Raw genomic sequence first — 22,628 nt, 5'->3', positions numbered from 1 at the left:
AGTTACAAGTTCAGAGAAGCTAGATATTACGAGAGTAATACCTGGAATGGGTAAGTTAAGAGGAAAGGTTGGACAGGGTAGTTTTGTATCCACTGCAGTTCAGAACAATGGACGACTTAATTGAAACACACGGATCCTGAGGGGTATTTACAAGCTGGATGTAGAGGGGATATTTCCTCTTATGACTGAATCTAGAACTAGGGTAACCCATTTAAAATCGAGGTGATTTTTTTTCTCTCTGAGGGTCGTTAGTCTTTGGAAATTGCTTTAGCGGGGGGGGTGGGGGGTGGCGGCGAACAGGGGTGGTGGTGGTCTAGGCTGGCCCGGACACATCGAGGGGAGGGAGGGGTCCAAAGACCAGCATTGTGGGGACACGGCGGGGTGGGGGGGGTGGCCAGTGATCAGGAGGCCGGCATGTGTGGGGCTACTCTGCGTACGCTCGGTGCATATGCAGTGGCCCACTCAGCGCATACGCAGTGGCCCACTCAGCACTATGCTGTCAGCCTCTCCAGCGGGAATAGGCCCTGCCCACGTATTTTTCAGCATGATTCACACTAGTGTATTCTGCAGTGCAGAGTGGGTGACTCATTTCAAAAACCCTGGTGAAAAAAAAACCCAGCAGGATTTACTCCAGTTTTTACATTTTTAAAAAAAAAATCCTACCTCGAGTCTTTAAATATTTTAAGGCAGAGCTAGATTATTGATTAACAAGGCGGGGGAGGCGGTGGTGAAAGGTCATCTGGGGTAGGCAGGAATGTGGGTTGAAGTTACAATCAGATCAGCCATGATCTTATTGCATGACGGGGCACGTTCAATGGGCTGAGTCGCCTACTACTGTTCCCAATTTGTATATACATCTCATGTTCTCAACAAAACTATCCAATCACAGCCCATACCCTCATCAAAATAACTGGCCAGTCACCGCGGATCTCCCAACTATCTATTCCAAGCACAACTCACATTCCAAACAAACCAATTCTCCAATTGATATTTGATTATAATGTGGGTTTGTCCATCTGAAGTGTGCTAATATTGCACCCATCTTCAGCAGAATGGGTAGTATGAACCTAGTGAGGCAGCATTTCAGCACTTCATCCAGCACTGTTTATGGGTTAGGTACCTACCAAAACAATAATGAAAATTAAGCTGACCTTTTTTATTAAAGAGGCTTTAAATCTGGGTTATTTTAAATTGAATTTCTCAGTCCACAAGTAGGAAAATACACATATGTATGTACACAGGCACACAGAGAGACACAACACACACACGCACACACACAATGACGGACACACGCATTCACACAAACACATTCACAGACACGTGCACACACTCACGTACGCTCACGTTTTATATCCATTTTGTTCACGGCTAACTTTGGGAAGACATCTTACATTTAAAGATTCATGACATCTAATACACAATGAATTGACTGTGGGTTATTAATGAACCACAAACCCCGTACATGTTTTCAGATCTTACCCAAGTTGTCCCTCATTCACTCCTTCACCATGTTAAATGAGAGAAGAAATACCTACTCGTTCCTGTGTCCCAAACTTCCCATCTTGGACGAGGTGAACCTCATAGGTAAAGTTCAATGCAGGAGTGCTTGCAAGCTTGATGAGCAAATCAATACAGAATCCATAGCAGCACTGAGGAACAATGGGGCGACCTGCCAAATACAACATGGAGCGTAGTTATCATGGCTTCAATCAAAACATCTTACAACTTTGGGCAAGACGACAGCTCAGTGACTATCACTGATTGCTGTGCAGACACATGGATTTGGGCCGGTGTCTGTGGGATTCTCCCCGTGCTTGCGTGGGTTTTCTCCGGGTGCTCCGGTTTCCTCCCACACCCCAAAGATGTGCTGTTAGGCTGATTGGCAGGAATAAATTGTCCCTAAATCAGTTTCCCTCAATCTGGATGGCCATAAAACATTAGACAGGGGTCGTGGGTAGAGAGGTGGACTGGTGGTGTTGAGATGGTGGCACGGGCTCGTTGGGCCGAAGGGCCTGTTTCCCGGGCTGATTTTGTTCTTTGCTCTTCTTCTTAACTAACAGCTTCTATATTTCAATACATCACAGCACAGTTGTTTAAAAATATCTGAAATGCATATGATTGTCAAAAAGTGTAAACTTAAAAATACAATTTCTGAATGGAATGTTGCTGCAGTAACACTTAATAGTTAATTAAAATCATCTAACACTGAGGAATTGTATTTCCTAGAATCAGTGCTAAGATGGTCAAGAAGAATGCTCGAAATGCATGTGAGACCTCAAGGGGTCCATAACTTTCTTATTTCAATGGGAAATTTCTGCTCCTGTCCCATTGCTTCCAGCCTGCATCAGTTAAAGATCCTGGAGAACATTGAGCCTGGGGCCAGGCTCAGATTTTTCAAAAAGACCTGCAAGCCCTCACATGGAAACTGACCTCAGGAGGTCACAGTGTGGGAGGAGGGTGCAGCACCCTGTCTCACAGAGAGTGCCCATCCTTCAGTGATGAGCAGGGAGGTGAGGATAAACTTCACAATGGCACACAAGCGGCCTACCATTTCTGGGGCCTCTTCTCATGGCATTCTGAATGAGGACAGCAGCTCCTCCACCCTCTGTCGGTCAATGTTCATTTATTAGCCACAATGCAGGAGTGCTTGCAAGCTTGATGAGCAAATCAATACAGAATCCATAGCAGCACTGAGGAACAATGGGGCGACCTGCCAAATACAACATGGAGCGTAGTTATCATGGCTGTACACAACTCTGGTGCGGCCGCACTTGGAGTATTGTGTGCAGTTCTGGTCCCCACATTACAGGAAGGATGTGGAGGCTTTGGAGAGGGTGCAGAGGAGGTTTACCAGGATGTTGCCTGGTATGGAGGGGAGGTCCTATGAGGAGAGGCTGAGGGATTTGGGGTTGTTTTCGCTGGAAAGAAGGCGGCTAAGAGGGGATCTTATTGAAACATATAAGATGATTAGAGGTTTAGATAGGGTGGATAGTGATAGCCTTTTTCCTCTGGTGGAGAAATCTAGCACGAGGGGGCATGGCTTTAAATTAAGGGGGGGTAGTTATAGGACGGATGTCAGGGGTAGGTTCTTTACCCAGAGGGTGGTGAGGGATTGGAATGCCCTGCCTGCTGCACTTGTAAATGCGCCTGGTTTGGGGGCGTTTAAGAGATCTGTGGATAGGTTTATGGACGAAAAGGGATTGGTTTAGGTTAGTGGGTCATTGTTTTTTAACTGGTCGGCGCAACATCGTGGGCCGAAGGGCCTGTTCTGCACTGTAATGTTCTATGTAATATAGCACCTGTCATGACATTCCAAGGTGCTTTATAGCCAACGACGTACCTTTGAATCTTTGGAATTTTCGACCCTAGAGGGTTGTGGATGCTCCATTATTGAATATATTGAAGGGCAGCATTGACAGATTTTTGATCTCTCCAGAAAGTAAGGGATAAGGGGTGTGGGCAGGGAAATGGAATTGAAATCCCAATCAACTGTGACCATACTGAATATCGGAATAGGCTTGATGGGCTACATCCTCTTACTCCACATGCTCTGAAGTGTCATCACTGTTCCAATATGGGAAAGATAGTAGCTAGAAGGTGCACAGTAAGCTCCCACAAACAGCAAGTGTGATAAAACTAGGTTTTTATTTGATGTATAAGGGTTGGGTGGCACACTGCCAGGGACCTGGGTTCCATTCCCAGCTTGGGTCACTGTCTGTGTGGGATCTGTAAGAAGTCTCACAACACCAGGTTAAAGTCCAACAGATGTATTTGGAATACAAACCTTTGGAGCGCAATTCCTACATCAGGTGTGTAGAGTCTGCACATTCTCCTCATGTTTGCGTGGGTTTCCTCCCACAGTGTGAAAGATGCGCTGGTTAGGTGTTATGCCAGATTATCCCTCAATCTACCCAAACAGGCACCAAAGTGTGGCAACTAGGGGATTTTTACAGCAACTGCATTTCAGTGTTAATGTAAGCCTACTGTGACGGTAATAAATGAACAGTGATCAGGATGAAATCCCCTCTTCCTTTTCGAAATATGCTTTGGACCATTTTCAGATGTGAAATATGACATCTTTCACAGTGATCATACAGGAGTACGAGCTTTGTTTTTGGTTCTCACAGTCTGGAGTAGGACTCCAACCCACTAACTTCTGACTCAAGAGGGGAGGGTGCTACCAGCAGCTCCACAGCTGATGGAAGGAAGAAAAGTAAACAGTAATTTGCATTTATTATTCAACCACACTAACATGAAATTATAATTGCTGCTAAAGCAGACACTGCCAATTCGAGACAAGGGATATGGTTCTTATTGTTAACTTTAATAAAGTAAAAGCTTCACTACTCACTTGCCTCGGTAAGTTAACTTCTCTGCCCTGCAAACACCAATTGTCTCCAGTAATGACAGGACTGAGCTGCTACTTCATCGACAATACTTTTTCGAGGATATGGTCACTCGTGCAAGCTGGTCAGAAACTCACACAAGTGCCATTTGGTGTGCTTTGTGCCTTCAATCATGTAATTAGGTTACTGCAGCCTTGTACAGATTGACTGCACTTGCGAGAATCAGTCTCCATAACCCTGTATTCAACAGCTTACAGTCAAGCAGATAGCCTTGTCACAATTGTAGGAAATAGGATACAGACACAATTTTTAAACAATATAAAAGCAGGATTACTGCAGACACGCAGGTTTCTTTAATAAGCTTATTTTGAGGGAGGCTTTTTTCATATCCTTGCAAAACAAAGTTTATAATTGTCAGAACAGGCACCGGTGTTTAAATCAGAGGCGACTGCAGGTTCTCCTCCCAATGTTGAGGCTGAGGTTAAAACTGCACATCCACTGTTTAAAAAAATACCAGTTTGCAATGGAGAGCATGCTTTATTTATTCTATCATGGGATATGGACATCACTGGTGAGGAAAATATTTATGGCCCATTCTGAATTGCTGGCTTCCTGGATCATTTCAGAGAGGCAGTTAAGAGTCACAGGGGTCGACAGCACTGAAAAGACCCTTCAGCTTATTATGTCCGCTCTGGTCAAAAAAAAAACCACCTAACTATTCTAATCCCATTTTCCAGCACTTGACCCATAACCTTGTATGCCTTGGCATCTGCAAGTGCACATCTTAAAACGTGAGGAAGGTCTCTGCCTCCACCACCCTTTCAGACAGCGAATCTCAGGCTCCCACCATCTTTTGGAGGGAATGAGGCGAAAAGGTTTTTCCCCTCAATCCCTCCTAACCTCTTACCCTCTACCTAATTCTATGTCCGCATGTCATTGATCCATTACCCCCCGCCCATCCAGTGGAAGCATTTCATCCTGTCCATTCTATGCATGCCCTTTGTAATATTATACATCTCAATAATGTTCCCCACCCCCCACACCCAGTCTCCTGTGCTCCCAAAGAAAACAATCATAGTCTATCCAACCTCCCTTCATAACTCTTGCCCACAGAAAAGCTGACCTCACTTTAAAAATCGCTGCCCAATCCCTTTTCATTCTGGGCAACTTGGCACCACACTAGAAGGGCACCAGGAAGTGTCTACACAGAAAGCGTGAATGCTTTTCCAGAAATGGAACTGGACCACGGCCAGATCAGATTAGCTGTTTACACCGTGCTGTGGTTTGGAAAGATCATATGATACGCATGAAGTGTTTGGGGGGTTGGGGGTATTCCATGCAATGGTGAGATTGACTAGATCTCTCCCTAGCCAGAAAACAAGTAGCAATCTTTTCTCCCCCATCATTTCCATATATATGCACAAGTATGTACATCTCCAAAGTGCTTATGTTTCATTAGTTCTAAGAAGTTAGATGGTCTACCCACTTTCAGAGGCTGATTAACCTGCAGAGTTCTCACAATAATGCCTAATTTTCCTTTCTACCATCACGTTGTCATGTTGTTCCCCTCCATCTGTCCTGTAGGACTGTCCTTTGGATAGGGGATAGGTTTTTGTGCTCCAAGTTTGTCTGACATCCTGCGCTAACTCAGCGTGAACTGCACTCAATCATCTTACTAATAAGATGCGAGACAAAGTGAGTCAGTGGACCAGCCTCCCATACGTACTGGAGGTGGGGGGAGAATGCAGTGTATGCTTCCAGTTCCTTTTAACAAAATTGTTACAGTGCAAAAAGAGGCCATTCAGCCCATCATGTCTGCAGCAGCTCTCTAAATGAAAAATTCACCTAGTACATTTGCCAGGAAGGACCGATAGAGTGGGGGTATACCCCATTGGCACCGAGATTTACTAATGTGTCTATTCTTTTGGATAGACAACTACACAAACAGTACTTGCTACACTCAAAATATAGACACTGAGAGCCTTCCATTCAAAGAGATGATAAATGGCAGGCAGAATGGTTCATCCAACCTGCCCCACATTATTGTACGTACACAACCATGGACTGCTGGAAACCTTTTTAAGAAGTATTTTTATCGAAGATTTCCCCCCACTTTACAATGCAACAATCCCTCAAGGATTGGTACAGTACAGCATAACCACCTGCCATCCTCAATGGCAGCCATCATCTTGATGTCTATATCATCACTCACCAACTAAACTGCTGCTGTGAAAAAGATCCCACCCCCGCTGTCTCTGACCACCTTGACCGAATGAGAACTTCCTTGATTTTACTCAGCTCCCCAACCATCCCAACCTAATTAGGATCTTGCAGGAACGTAGCACAGAGTAAACAGGGTTAGATAATTATGGGCTGCGCATCAGGGTAAATAAAAAGATTAAAAGATGAGCCGCGCCACAGCTTGCATAAACGCAGCCACTCCTGCACTTACATTTCATGAGAAACCATTTGGATAAGTGCAGGGATTGGAAAGGATTAAAGGGATAGCGGCCAAACGCTGGCAACTGGGACTATCTGGGAGGGCACCATGATCAGCATGGACCGGTGGGGCCGAAGGGCCTGTTTCCGTGTTATAGAGTCATAGTTTACAGCATAGAAATAGGCCCTTCGGCCCAACTTGTCCATGCCGCTTTTTTTTCTAACCCCAATTGCCCGTGTTTGGTCTGTATCCCTCTATACCCACCTTACTCATGTAAATGTCTAAACAGTTTTTAAAAGACAGAATTGTACTTGCCTCTACTACTACCTCTGGCATCTTGTTTCAGACACTCACCACCCTCTGTGTGAAAAAATTGCCCCACTGGACCTTTTTGTATCTCTCCCCTCTCACCTTAAACCTACACCCTCTAGTTTTAGAGCCCCCCCCGACCTTTGGGAAAAGATATTGACCATCTCACTGATCAGTGCCCCTCATTTTTTTTTATAGACCTCTATAAGATCACCTCTGAGCCTCCTATGTTCCAGAGAAAAAAGTCTCAGTCTATCCAGCCTCTCCTTATTACTCAAACCATCAAGTTCCAGTAGCATCCTAGTAAATCTTTTCTGCACTCTTTCTAGTTTAATAATATCCTTTCTATCATAGGGTGACCAGAACTGTACACAGTATTCCAAGTGTGGCCTTACCAATGTCTTGTACAACTTCAGCAAGACGTCCCAACTCCTGTATTCAATGTTCTGACCGATGAAACCAAGAAGCTGAATGCCTTCTTCACCATCCTGTCCACCGTGTTTTGACTCTATGACTCCCGCTTGAAAAAGAGGCCAATTAGTGGATATATCTAAAAATGTTCACCAATCACTGAGGGTAATCTATACTTAGTCCAGCTGATCACTCAAGTATCGATCATTACTTACCCCCTTGCAGAGGTGATCGCCATTCCAGCCAGAGACAGATGCTGCTTTCACTGTACAGAAAACAGCGCCGACATTCCAGTTGTGCAAGGGACAGCCATGTCTTAAACAGCAGGTAACAGTTCCTGACACCTGGATACAGGTGTGGGAGAGGGCAGAAAACCTGCCATTTTTCATCTCCATGCTGTCGCAGGGTTTTATAATCCGAAGTGCCAAACCCTTTCTCTGCAAAGACAGTGCCCCCTTCGGATTTTAACAGGAGGCAGCGCATACACGTGCCGCGCGATGCCAACCGTCTGCTCAACACACTGGCAGGCAATGGAGCTGTTCCAGATGTGTCAGGAGGCAAGCTGACATTACTGGCCCACATCACTGCACACTGGCACTGCAGCGTGTAATTCAGAACTTGGCTCCTTCGAACAGAGTTAACAATTAGACTTGACATTCTAGATTTTTTTTTGCACTGTTGCAAAAGATCGTTTCAATTGTGGCTGCATTTTCCCAAAGCTTGAGTGTTGATTATATCCATCATCATTTCAAGTCAATAAGAGCCAGGCTAATTGTATCCTCCAGGGTGCAGCCAGTAAACCACTAGCAGCACACGCGCCACTTGTGACAAAAACAGCCTGAAAGGTCAGCGCAGCTGCAATTGGTTCATTATTGGCCACCAGGGCTAGATTCAGGAATACACACAAAGCATGTAATTCACGGCACAGTTCAGATACATTTATCCATTCAAACCTGAATCAAATCATTTCTAAACCAGCAGGAACATAGGTCTCTTCTATTTCCTGTCGTGTCCTTAACATCACAGGGGTGAAAGGGATACAGGTGCTGCCTTATGCAGGAGCCATGAACTGTCCTCGGTACAGACTCGGGTTGGGTGATGTGGACAGCAGTTTCTATACAGCTCCCAGGCTGAGCAGAGAATTTATCCCAGGCCAGTGATACCATTAAATGTGGACACAATGGCATATTTTTAAAATGTTTACTTTCTCAGGATGTGGGCATCGCTAGTTAGGTAGCATTATGGCCCTTGAGAATCATACAGTGCAAAAGGGAGCCACTGGGCCCATCAACTGTGCACCGACCACAATCCCTCCCAGGCCCTATCCCCATGCATTTACCTTAGCTAATCTCCTTGACGCTAAGGGGCAATTTAGCGTGACCAATCCACCTAACATGCACACCTTTGGACTGTGGGAGGAAACTGCAGCACCCAGAGGAAACCCACGCAGACATGGGGAGAATGTGCAAACTCCATACAGACAGTGATCCCAAGCTGGCAAATGAACCCGGGTCCCTGGTATTCACAGAAATCATAGAGCCCCACAGTGCAGAAAGAGGCCCTTCGGCCCATCGAGTCTGCACCGAACACAATCCCATCCAGGCCCTACCCCCATATCCTTACCTATTATACCCACTAATCCCTCTAACCTACGCATCCCTAGACACTAAGGGGCAATTTCTTAGCATGGCCAATCAACCTAACCCGCACACGTTTGGACTGTAGGCGGAAACCGGAGTACCCGGAGGAAACCCACGCAGACATGGGGAAAATGTGCAAACTCTATATAGATAGTGATCCAAGCCTGGAAATGAAGCCAGGTCCCTGGCATCGTGAGGTAGCAGTGCTAAACACTGGTGGATGGTGGCGATGAGCCGCCTTGTGGCAGTCCATATGGTGTAGGTACTCCCACACTGCTGTTAGGGAGAGTTCCAGGATTCTGATCTTGCAACAGTGAAGGAACGCTGACATATTTCCAAATCAGAATGATGAGTGGCTTGGAGGGAAACTTGCAGGTGGCTGATGTTTCCACACATTTGCTACTCTTGTCCTTCTGGGTTGGAATGTGCTGTCTAAGGAGCCTTTGTGGGTTGCTGCAGTGCATCTTATAGATGCTACGCACTGCTGCCATTGTGAGCTGGCGCTGAAAATGGTGCTAATCAAGCAGGTTGCTTTGCTCCAGATAATTCTGAGCTCAAGTGTTGTTGGAGCTGCACTCATCCAGACAAGCGGAGAGTATTTAATCAGACTCTTGACTTGTGCTTTGAAGATGGTGGACAGACTTTGGCGATCAGAAGGTGAGTTCCTCACCATAGAATTCCCGCCCCTTGACCTGCTCTTGTAGTCACAGTATTGTAGTCACAGTTTCTAGTCAACGGTTAAGATTTTCACTTGTTGAGATAGTTATTGCCCATCACTTATGTGGCACAAACGCTTTGGCCTCAGGATAGCTGTACATACACAGCGACAGGAGGCAGTCATTCAGCCCCTTAAGCCCATTACATAGGAATGACGGGCAACCATTCAGCCACGAGACACCTCTGATTAAGGCTGATTTGTGCCTCAACTTCAAGTCCTTTGTTCCTTAACCCCTGATAGCATCACTGAAAACAGGCAGCCAATAAAAGGTACAGATTCACTGCATTTATTTAAAAAGTAAACATGAACATTTTTGTAGGTGGGAAAATAGTTCATGCCCGTGGGGTACAGACACATTCTGTATCCGACACATTCAACAATGGCGATGAACCCCATTGAGGCAGTGATATACAATCCCAATAAAAACAAGGGTTGCATTTAAAAAAAAAAATTTCTTTTAATCAAAGGAACGAGATTCACATAGAACTTGCAGCTATACACAGCGCAGTAAGGGTTAGATTCCAACTCGTGGACAGCGGAGCTCAAACCATTCAACCCAAATAATTGGGTCACTTGTGTGATAACAGTCTGACCATGAGGTGAGCTCCATATGAAAAATGTAAACATTTCACATTCTTCAGTTCGCTCAAGGCCCACTTACTGTAATCCAGGTTCTCGAACACTGTGGAAACAGGGGTAATCTGGAAAACCTGGATTTTAAACAATAAAGACCTCCAGCCTTTGCTCACAGCACTTAGGATTTCTTTGCTGCTTTATTCTTGACTTTGTGTTTCACCGTCACCTGCTTGCCCACCACATCGCCTTGACCCATCTCCGCTGCATGTGTTCTGGCTTTTTTAATTGGGACAGCTGACTCTGGCTTCCCCGTTGCCCCTTTTTCCAGGTTCTTCCTCTTCCTCTTGTTTCTCCACTTCCTTTTACCACCCCCTGCAGCCTTCGGAACACCCACAGACTTTCCTTCCAAATTTCCTGCCAAATTTTCCTTCCCTTCCTGCACTTTTTCCTGAGCTGATCCTTTCTTCCTCCTCCAGTTCTTCCGCTTCTTGGTTTCCGGGAGAAATCCTTTCTTCTTCCGCTTCTTGGTTTCCGGGAGAAATCCCTTCTCTTTCTTCAGAACCTCCTGTTTTGGTGCTGGGGTTTGGGCCTGTGCTTTCACCGTCACCCCTTCCTTGTTTGTTTGTCTGTCAACGTAATGTGGGAATGGGAAACACGTTAAACTAGCAAACACGCTGACACTCCCCAATAAACATAAGAGCAGAGAGTCCAACAGCTCCCTAGCCCAGGGTGGGCAGGCATGAGGATCCAGGGGCAGGCTGGCAGGCATGCCCCCAGTCTACTGACCACAGTCCAGGACAGCGCCCTTTTCAGAAACCCAATAGATAGTAAAAGAGGCGAGGTGCTTACTTGATTCTGAGTTGTTTCATCACACAACAGTACACGTCTCTCATGCATGAAGACTTGTCAAAAGCTTCCTGTTTTCCCAGTTCCTGCAAATGGGGTGTCAGCTGGCTCATCGAGACAGTGAGATTCTGTAGGATAAAATGTACAAATCAGGGGCTAACATTTAACAGAGTCTTTCATTGACAAGTGGGAATCGGGGAGGTGAGGTGGGGGGAGGTGCAGTGGTGCAAAACCCAACCAGTCAACTCCAGGACTTTACCTTAATTGACTTATCAAAGGTTGAGAAACTAAGAGTTGTATTTTCGCCACCACGTCAGGGAAATCTGCCGGACACATCTTGCTCAAGCCCTGCTAGCCTAACTTTTGTTTCCGGGGAAACAGAGATGGGATAGAGTCAGGCCCACCAAATCTGGAAGAATCCTAGGTGACTATGAGGGTGAGGCAAGCTGGTTACAAGACCCAGCTGAGTTTTCTGGGACTGCTGTTAAACCTATTAGGCACTTTTAGCCCTCACCACACTCACTCAATTCACGTTCCCCTCCATATCAACTCTTGCCCCACCAATCCCATCATCCTCATACCCACTATGGTGGCTCCATGCCACTCACCCAGTGTCGACAATGGGTACACCACAGGAGTCATCTGGAGGTATGAACTAACCTAACCTAATACAGCTGTCATTCATACACACCAGATAGTAACAAAGGCTCCCATTCCACAAAGCTTCGAAATCTCAATGGTTACTCTCTTCTTTCACGGGGCACGAGCATTTGCTGGCAAGGATAGCAGGTTTCCTTCCCGAAAGGGCATTAGATCACAGATGGGTTTTTAGTAACAATTGTTTCATATTCACTACTATGGAGACTACCTTTATATTCCAGATTCATTAACCAAATTCAAATTCTATCAGTTGCTATGATGGAATTTGAACCCATGTTCCTAGCGCATTTGTTTAAGCCTGAGGATGACTGGATTAGATTTACCACAATGCCACCATCTCCCCATCTTATAAAGACAAACTTCTATTTAGGCCCCACCTCTAATCCTTTAACAGCCTCTTTAAACGATCAAACTGTGAATTCAGAGGTAATTGTATTTCCTCTGTGTGAAAAGTAACTATCTGCAAATAAATGCTTTGAGAGTTTCTAAAAACAATATTTATCTTTCCACCCTAGCTTAGTGCTGCCAAACAACCTTAGTCAAATGAAAAAAAGGCAGCCCACCTTCTTGTCTACATTGTGCTATAGTGGCAACGTGCTTACAAAACAGTAGCTCTAAAAAACCTGACTTTCAAAAGAATTCATGGCCTTTGAACTTCAAAAGGTGCTTTATAGCCTGTGAAGGTTTTTTTTAAAGAAGTGAAGCCTTATGTAGGATTTGTAGCAGCCAATTTGCATATTGCAAGGTGCCACAAACCATAGTATGTTGTCGTTTCAGGGGTCGAGAGATAAATATTGGTCAGAAAACCTACTATTCTCCGAATTCTGCCATGGGATCTTTAAACACATCTGAAAGAACAAGCCAAGCCTCAGTTAATTTCTCGTCTGAAAGACAGCACATCCCTCGGCACTACACAGAACTGCCAGACTAAAACTCCGAGTGGGGATTCAACCCGTGGCTTTTCATCCAAAGGCAAGAGTGCCCTCACAAAAGGAAGCCAGCAAACCTACAAGATTTCTAAACACATCCAAACTTCCCCCAGCCACCTTACTTAGTGAGAAGAGAGTTAAAGACAATGGGAAGATGAAGAAGCAATTCAAGGGGTTGATCTTTGAGTAACCCAAGGGATTGTCTGACTTTGTGATGTTCTGTCTTTATTCTTCTAACTCTTATAGCCGAGCAGGGCAGCAATTGTGGTGGCGGATGTGGTGAGTGGGGTGACTAGGACACGCAGAAAGGGGGCACTTCGGATTTAACCACCAGTATTGTGACCTATTTAGAGATACCTTGCTATCCCAGTCCTTGCTGATTCTTTGCTTGTCTAAAACAAAGAATGATAGGAGTTAGTTGTCATACAATGGGAGTTGGCGATTTATTGGAGAAATGTCTGGGCTCTTCCACTGTGGAAAGCTATTACAATGGCCTTTGATATCAAGTCACAATGTCCACATGTCCAACAAATGATGAGCTCCAATGACATATTGCCCTCCTCCACCACACCACAGAAACTAGAAGCAGGAGTAGGCCATTCAGCCCTTCAAGCCTGCTCTGCCATTCATTTTGATCATGGCTGATCACCGAATTCATTATCCTGAACCCCGCTTCCCCCATATCCCTTGATCACTTTGGCCCCAGGCGCTATATCTAATTTCTTCTTGAAATCAACAAGAACATTTTGGCCTCAACTACATTCAGTGGTGGTGAATTCCATATATTCACCACTCTCTGGGTGAAGAAATTGTCCTCACCTGAGTTCTACAAGGTTTAGTCCTTATCGTCAAACTATGATCCCATGTCTGGGCTCCGATTTAACTCAATCATCTGCTCATTTATCATTCACATAAAGGAGGCCGACTTCCATATCCAGTTGCCCTCATTTACCTGTCGATCAATAATCTTCACGATACCAGAAATCAGTTCCAAGCACTTTGTCACTTTCTCCTGGTCTACTTTCTGTTTAATCTCCTTCACGCTCTTCAAACACTGCAGAAGAGAAAACAAGAATCAACATAAAACTTAGTAACTCATTCAAAATAGTGCAACAGGTCTCATCCTCTAACTAGAGGTTTCCTTCCTTCCTTGACCAGGTTATGGTTCTACAGGGATCAGATGTTTTTCAATACCTTGCCTCTTACCATCATAGGAGTCGTCTTCAGTATAGAAATATTGGTGCCCAAGGACATTCACCAGTTCATCTGTCCATACCACCAGTGACAACACATCACCTTTTCATTACAGTTCAAATCTCTCCCACTGTGGCCCTTGTGCTTTAACTTCCTTCAATTCACTATTGGTGGCCAAGCTTTCAGCCATCAGGCCTCGAGTTAAACCTCTTGCCCAGACACTCCTCGCTCATCCTTAATAACAGTCTCCCAAAAGCTAGCCCTTTGTGCGTTTGGGCATCATTTTAATATCTTATCTGACTTGCTGCCTTCTCATGTAAAACATCATAGAACCCCACAGTGCAGAAAGAGGCCCTTCGGCCCATCGAGTCTGCACCGAACACAATCCCATCCAGGCCCTACCCCCATATCCTTACCTATTATACCCACTAATCCCTCTAACCTACGCATCCCTAGACACTAAGGGGCAATTTCTTAGCATGGCCAATCAACCTAACCCGCACATCTTTGGACTGTGGGAGGAAACCCACGCAGACACGAGGAGAATGTGCAAACTCCACACAGACAGTGACCCGAGCCAGGAATCGAACCCAGGACCCTGGAGGTGTGAAGCAGCAGTGCTAACCACTGTGCTACCGTGCTGCCCACAAACATCATGGGACGTCTTATTACATTAAAGATGCTGAGTACTTGTTGGGGCTGTAGCCACATTATGATCCCAACATACCAACTGCTTTCATGTACGCAACTAACACTGCCAAAGCACTGCTCTGTGCTGGAGTACTCGTTGATGACCACTGGCTGCTATCTGGCACCTTGCAACAACTGGTCACAAAAGGCTCAACACTGAGCAGCAGCAGGCTATTGACTTCGATAGACAGTACAGCAGAATTTGATCGCAATAACCAAGAAAACTGGCTCATTGTTCTTTTTCTATGGGAGTAACAAGGTTATCAGAGTAATTTAAAATACATTTTTACTTCTGACTGCTCCTTCCCCCCGTCCCTCTGCCCCACATATTATAACCACGTTGCGAAGCAGAACGATCACTGGGTGCTACTGCCACGAGACAGTACAGAACGGGCAGCCTGCTATGTACTATGAAGTTCAAGGGCCGTTCATGGGAAGCATGCCTGGATACACCAGGCTGCATATTAGCCATCTCAGGCCAGAATTGGCAGAGTTTCAGGCGGCTAACAGCACTCACTGCCTTTTCTCGTCATCTTGTTGGTATAAACATGCTCAAACAATGCAGCATTACAAGGACTGAAAGTCTGTCTGACAATAGAAAACAAAGTTCGGATAAATATTTGGGAGGGAAAACAGAGCTAGATAAATATTTTGCAGCTTTCCTGAATTATCTTGAAGGGAAGCAAGAAATCTTGTATTGTGCAGCATTTCCTCAGGAGATGGAATAAGTCAAATCCGTGAGAAGGTAAAACGTAGTGGCATTCAGGCTTGATGGCCCATTTACTTCCTTTCGCAGAGGGCATTAGGTTATCACAGTCAATTTTTTAACTTCTCTAATAGGACAGAGCACAGCCTCAACTTCAGGTGAGACACAGATGAGCCTCAGTAAGACTCTGAGTTGAAACAAAAAGGTCAGAAGTTGTTGCGACCAGCGAGTGGGACTGCACCTGCCTTTCACCAGACTGGCCTGTTTAATTCCCATGAACTTTCATGAGGCAAAAGGCTACAAGTGGGAGATCAAACTGGCGCAGTGCTTTCTGCAGGGCTTGTGCGACTTATGTGACTGGACAAGTAAGCAACTGTGCATCTCCGTAACAAACCAGATTGAAGAAAAATTGATAAAACTGATCTGAATCAAGATGCACAGCAGTGAATTCAACATCAAATTACATAGAGGAACAGTAGCTGAAAGAACAACAAAAGTCGGATTAGGAGAAACGAAAAAAAATTTAAAATGTCCCCAACAAGTTAAAATCTGAAGGCTTGGGACTCCAAACTTATACAAAAGAATCTGCAATGTTAAGTAGGTTGGCTGATAGTAATTAAGACTCAAGTCATTAAAGAAGGTACTTAGAAATGGCCAAGCCCGGAGCTACTCAGGTAAGCTCAGTCCATATCTACAAGAGGAGGGACTTGAATGGGAAGCCTAACAGCGAGATGTTGTCATCTCGTGGATTACGGAGCAGGACATGCTGATCAGCAACATTAGATTTCTGCTTTTACCTGAACATCTGCTGTGGGATTTGTGTATTCACAATGAGCACCGTTCATTTTAAATTCTGGTTCTTTGTCTTGGGTGAATATCAATTTGAATTACTTGGTCTTTCTTAATTAAAAATCTTTGGATCAACTCCCATCACCTTTTTAGTCTGTTTGATGATACGATTGATGATTGTTTCCCCTTCGACGACTAACAAAGTCTCTTTCACCTCCTGGGTCTGCAGAGCCTTCAGGACAAGGTGGCAAGCCTGACCCTATAAAATGGCAAAATGGAATCCGTTAATGCAACACAAAACAGTGACCATTACAAAACGTTTCATCAATGGTACTTTTCCTCCAACTACCCGTACCTGTGTCTCAAATAAACTACTCTGTTTATAGTCAATAGATAGCAACACACATGGTGTTGGAGATAAGAAAGATAAGCAGTGCTACCAGAAATGGAATGTCTATTCACGGTCTCTCTTTTTCATCTTCACAATACACTTGGAGTGCACAAGATGAGGCAACGAATGCCCCGCCTTCTCAAACTTGCCCCTCACCTGAGGTATGGTGATCAGGTTAAATCGCCACCAGTCAGCTACCCCCCCCTCCTCAAAGCAATCTATGGCCCTCTGGGACTATGGCAACTTTCATTTCATTCAACTGAATCAAATAAACCCCACGAGTTACAAATCGGGAATAAAGAGGTAGAAAATAATAGAGTTCAAATGGTAAATCATCATCCTACCACCAGCTAGGAAATGAAACCAATTGGGATCTTGACGCTTACTAATGTGAATCGTGCAATGACAACAGATTCGACACCATTTATTAATATAAAACGCAACCACGTTAAAGACAAATGGACAACTCTCTTGGAGTCATTTCTCTAACCTGCACAAGGTGGAATTTACACTGGAACATAGGAGCAAGAAAAGCTATTTTGGCCCATCGAGACTGCTCCACCATTCAAACAGATTATCTACCCCTAGACCATCTTTCCCCACCATCCTCACACTCTTTAATGTCATTAGTATCCAGATATTCTATTAATTTCTGTTGTGAACATTCTGAGTGAATGAGCTTCCACAGCCTTCTGGGATGGAGGTTTTCAAAAGGTTGGGTGAAGCAATTCCTCCTCATCTCAATCTTAAGTGGCCTGCCCCTTATTCTGAGACCGTGTCCCCTGGTTTTAGACTCACCAGAGAGTAGGGGAAACGTCTACATCTACTGTCACCCCTCCCCCATTCCTGTGAGAATTTTGTAAGCCTAACGTAGACTCTTTCATTATTCAAAACTCTAGCGAATGTAGATCCAGTTTTCTCAATCCCTCCTCACAAGAACACAGACGTTTAGTATCAAACGATCAGAGTTCACATTTACAGAGCAAGGCTTTTCCCTTATGACAGCAGCCGCAACAGGCACAATTACTCTTCACTAATACAGAATCACCAAGTCTTTGCACTTCATTGATACAAAAGCTCAAGATAGGATCTGATGACTTAGAACTGAAATCTGATAGCAAATATGAAAAGACAAGCATGTTATGCCACTGGCAGATAACTCTGTCCCTAAACCACATATTAGGTTTAAAATATTCCAGATAGAGAGTGGGACCAGTTCGTGAGTGCACTTGCGTGCAGGAAACAGTCATACTTCACACAGGAGCTTTCTTGACTATATTTTACTGCCTGGATGCAAAAACAAATACATTTTTGAAATAACTAAACAGAGAAGCCTTTCCCTGCTGAGTCAGTCTGTAAAATAATAGCCACTGTTAAGATACTTCAAAGAATTTCATCATGCAACTGGCAGGATGTCAATGTTCCATCCTGAAGTTGACAGATTAAACCTGTTCATTGCATTAATGAAGTTTATACTATCTAGACGAGGTGTGAAAAGAATTTTGCCATGTACTGTTACTCTGATGCGGTTTAACATTTTAGCTCTTCAATAACCTACTGATATACACCAGCCTTTGCTGTGAACTAAAGACAGGCCAGCTGCTGGCCGATGCAAAGAAACACATTCTGAAAAAGTTATTTAGCACTCTTGTGAACTGAGCAAATCTCAAGCCTTTGCACAATTAAAAATCGCAACAGTGGTCACCTTTCACAAGTGCTAATTGACTATGAGACTCTTAGAATACCTTAAAGTTACAAAAGATACTAAGATAAACGCAATTTTTTTCCCTTTTAATGTTAAGGGATTCTCAAAGACCTGGAGAGAAAGAAACAGACTGGTGAGTGTAGGATTGCAGGAAGAGAAAGGAATCAAGGAAATATATCTCTGGCTGAGAAAGCTGAAGAGCGAGACAAGGAAACTCATGCAAATTAAGAATCAGACAGAAACGAAGGGTGTCACTGAGTGATGTTAAGACTGTATTGACAGGGCACATTCCTGTATTAATGAATCACTAAACACATGGTATTAAGTGCTTTTCTTAGTTACCACAAAGTCCCTAATTCAAATGGACTTAACTCAACCTCATTTGTAAAGTCAAGGTGTGCCAGTGAAACAAAATCTAAATATAAACACAAACTTGACACACTTCCCAACTTATCTGGTCGAAACCATTAATTGCTCATCAACCACCAAGTAATACAGCAAACTATTTTGACAATGCTTACAATTAGGTTCCACCCATTTTAATAGCTGCCACAAATAGAAGGGTTTCAGAAGTTTGGATTATGGAATTAAGCAGTGCAGAAGCAGCCCTTTGGCCAGAGTCTGCACCAACACACGAGAAACACCTGACCTCCCACCGAATCTCATTTACCAGACGTAGTCATTTTCAAGGCTATGGACCAAGTGCTCATCCAGGTACTTTTCAAAGGATGTGAAGCCTCCCAGGCAGAGCAGTGACAACCATTACTTCTTCACATCCTTTCCCAACTCCCAGAAGCCTCCTGTCCCTCGCCTTGAACTTGTGTCCCCTCGTGACCAACCCTTGAATTAAGGGGAACAACTGCTCCTTATCCACTCTGTCCATGCCCCTCAAACTTGAACACTTCAATCAAGTCACCCCTCAGTCCTCTCTGCTTCAATGAAAACAACCCAAGCCTACCCAACCTCCCTGCATGTCTTAAATGTTCCATCCTAGGCAGCAGCCTGGTGAATCTCCCCAGCACATAGAACTGCACATAGTACTTTGTCTCTTACTCAATCATGACCCCTCTGCCTTTGTAATGTCTCAATTAATAAAGGTAAGTATACCAGGTCTTTTTCAGCACCCCACTAACATGTCCTTCTGTCTTTAGAGATCAGTGGACAAATGCAAGGTCACTTTGTTCTGCAGAACTTCCTAGACTCTAAATCTAAAACCGTTACATAATCACTGCATTATAGGGTAGGACAAAGAGCAAGTTGCCATGACAATTACCAAATAGCAAGATATGGGGACAATTATGCTAATAAAGGTTTGGTTTTCTATTGGATAAGAAATGGCAAAAGGCTATGCTATGATTGGTGGAAATGTATGGCAATGAAGGATTAGAAAAGAATGTTCATTTCTCATTTGCTGTAAAATCAAAAAAGGCAGAAATAAAACAAATGGTCAAGTATTTTGACAAGTGCACTGCTCATAGTGATGTTCATACCAGGGGGCAGAATTTGTACAGGTATGTGAAAAGCACTTCTTGGGAAGTAAAGCTATAAATTCCTTCCTGAATTTTATATAATTTAAACAGAATTTTTCTCTGGCTGAGGAACCCAAACCTGCCTGTTCTCTCCATGGATAGAGAATGTACACATCTATGTGCATTGTCTATCAAAATTAGGAATATGGATCCTGAAACTGTTCAACATGCTAAATGAAGAGATCCATGCAATGCAAGCAATCTTCACCTTGAGCCTCGAAGACACCACCAAATCATCTATCTTCACTTTGACTAAAGTCCCATTTCCATCTGCAGTAAAGAATACAATTTGAGGACAAGTAACACCAGCAAGAATTTTATGCAGTGAAGTCATGCCCACCGGGACCTCATACAAGATACAACTGATTGCATTTCAGGGCCTTGAAAAGGAATTGGAAATATACAGTTTAATAAATCCCACGCTGCATATCACTTGCAGATCGTTATAATGGGCACTTTCATGTCTCTATGTGACTGTAATCAAACAGGGCATTTTCATAAGATCATTGGAATTCACCCTTCAACTATCAAAGCACAACTGTAATCTTCTCCCACACCCAATTTGATTTAATCTGATTTAGGCCCTTTGAACAGGAAGCATATTTTAAACATAGCATTCCTTACTGAAGCAGCTTTTCATTCATTGCTGCTTAATTCTATGCTAATGGTAATTAATATTTTCTCAACAATTAATTTTAGTCTGGTTCTTGTAATATGGATTCAAACGCAACTCCAGACTGACTGCTCAACTCCTGTAAAGGTTTTCTCTTTTATCTTGTCCAGGAGATGCAGCATGTGTGGACATGTCCCTGTGGATTGAACGGTGGTAGGTCCTAGGCACAAGTCAATCCGTGCCAGTTTAGGATATTCTCGATGGACTAGCTGGTCCTTTGCCTATCCAGGTCGTTGATCTTTTACCTCTCAGACCTGGTTTCAAATCCAGGTTAGAATGACTATGTAAAGGGCCTTACTTAAAATGAAACTGAGCACTATTAACCCAGTCCTCAATAGCCGTACAGCTTAACTATGCCTCCAACTTGATACTAGCAAGAGGTTACAGGACGGCAGGCTTAATAAGTGTATATGTACTTATAACGAGGGGCGCTCTTTGCAGATTAGATGTTATGATAAGTGGAGGGAGGTTTGAACACGTGCTTTACCTGAAATAGAACCAAGAAATACTCAGGTCATGCTAGGAGAGAAAGAGAGTTAATGTTTCAGGTCAATGACCTGGGCTGACCTTGGAGTGTTGAAGCTGTGTATGCTCATGTGAGTAACGGCCTGCACTGTGTTTTTCAGTTCTTGGTCTGCCCCAACATAATCTCATCCCTCCCCCACGTGCCCACCTGTCCTCTGTTGTTCAGTCTTGCTTCCATCAACATGTTCTGCTATTGCACTTTTTGCCACTACTAGTGCTCTTCATTCCCTCAATGGCATCATTAATACTCCCTCTATCTTACGTCCATGACATCTTTGTCAATCTCTCCTTTGTCCCGACCTCTCCCCTGTTCTATTCGTCCCTCCTATTTATTTTTTTTAAACATTTCTACTTCTCTTCAGTTCTGCAGAAGGGTCATTTGGACTCAGTGTCAGACTTGCCACTGTCTGCCAGCTCCCATAAACTCTGGGTTAAGCACAATTGGCAGGAAAGTGTGAAAACACAGCAGAGAGCTCCTTTTGGAAAGTGATGAAGGTGGGGAGGAGAGAATGCTCGTTTCATCCGTAAATGCACCACAAATGTAAAAGGCAGCTTATTTTATAACCACTTACGCACAATAACTGCAGATGCTGGAAATCAAACGAAAACAGAAAATACTCAGCAGATCAGGCTGTAGAGAAAGCCAGGAGTTAACGTTTCAGGTCTGTGACCATACAGAGCTCAAATGTTAACGCTGCTTTTCTCTCTCCGCCATTGGTAATTTGCAGCATTTTCAGTTTTTATTTGATGATTGTTTAAGGCTTCGTAGTTGTGATCGGAATTTTAGAACTAGCTGACTGAACGGTCTGTTCCTGCAGCGAATATCTGAGTGAACTTAACATCCAAAACAAACACCAACTCTTGTACATTCTCATCCCTACACCAACCTTCTCTCTCAATTTTTATTTCATTTGTTCATGGGTTAAGCCCAGCTGGCGTCAGAATTTATTATCCAACTGTAAGAAACATTGGAGCCTGGTCCTATCGATAGTCCACTTATCTCATCGCTAAGGTAATTTACTTTTTGTCAAGTAGATCTGAGATAAATGCTGCTCAGGACCCAGACTTTTCTGCACTTCCTCACATTGTGCCATGGGACCCCTTACACATAGTTGGGCTGAGGGGCTTTCAGTTTAGAATTATAGAATCCCTACAGCACAGGAGGCCATTTGACCCATCAAATCTGTACCAATCACAATCCCAGCCAGGCCCTATAACTGTAACCCTCATTTACTCTAATCCTCCTGACGCTATGGTCAATTTAATCATGGCCAATCAACCCAACCCACACAATTTTGACTGTGGGAGGAAACCAGAGGAAACCCACGTAGCCACGGGGAGAAATGCAAACTCCAAACAAAGAGTGACCCGAAGCGGGATTGAACTGGGTCCCTGATGCTGACAGACAGCAGTGCTAACCACTGTGCCCCATGTTGCTTGCGTCACTGTTTAAAGTCCAGCAGTGTAGCATTCCTTCAGTATTGCACTGAAGTGTCAGACCACATTACACTAGGTAAGTATTACCTAGCTTATGGTGACCAAGGGAGCCGG

The 22,628-nt window shown here is 44.1% G+C and overlaps 1 protein-coding gene across 1 annotated transcript in view; it reads right to left on the bottom strand.

Annotated features, from left to right (window-relative positions):
• Positions 1-10,126: 10,126 nt before the first annotated feature.
• The window catches only part of mybbp1a (MYB binding protein (P160) 1a), a 77,167-nt gene continuing 64,665 nt past the window's right edge, over positions 10,127-22,628 (bottom strand). The window contains exons 24-27 of the mRNA XM_080210951.1: positions 16,400-16,513; positions 13,828-13,929; positions 11,290-11,414; positions 10,127-11,066 (exon numbers count right to left, since the gene is read on the bottom strand). Coding sequence (XP_080067077.1) covers positions 10,619-11,066; positions 11,290-11,414; positions 13,828-13,929; positions 16,400-16,513 — 789 coding nt within the window. The 3' untranslated portion in view covers positions 10,127-10,618. The remainder of the gene's footprint in view (positions 11,067-11,289; positions 11,415-13,827; positions 13,930-16,399; positions 16,514-22,628) is intronic.

The sequence above is a fragment of the Carcharhinus amblyrhynchos genome, chromosome 23 (genome assembly GCF_965287045.1).
Source record: "Carcharhinus amblyrhynchos chromosome 23, sCarAmb.v2.hapA, whole genome shotgun sequence".
NCBI classification, from domain to species: Eukaryota; Metazoa; Chordata; class Chondrichthyes; order Carcharhiniformes; family Carcharhinidae; genus Carcharhinus; species Carcharhinus amblyrhynchos.
The sequence above is the reverse complement of the archived record's forward strand: the minus strand, read 5'-3'. Positions and strand labels throughout refer to the sequence as shown.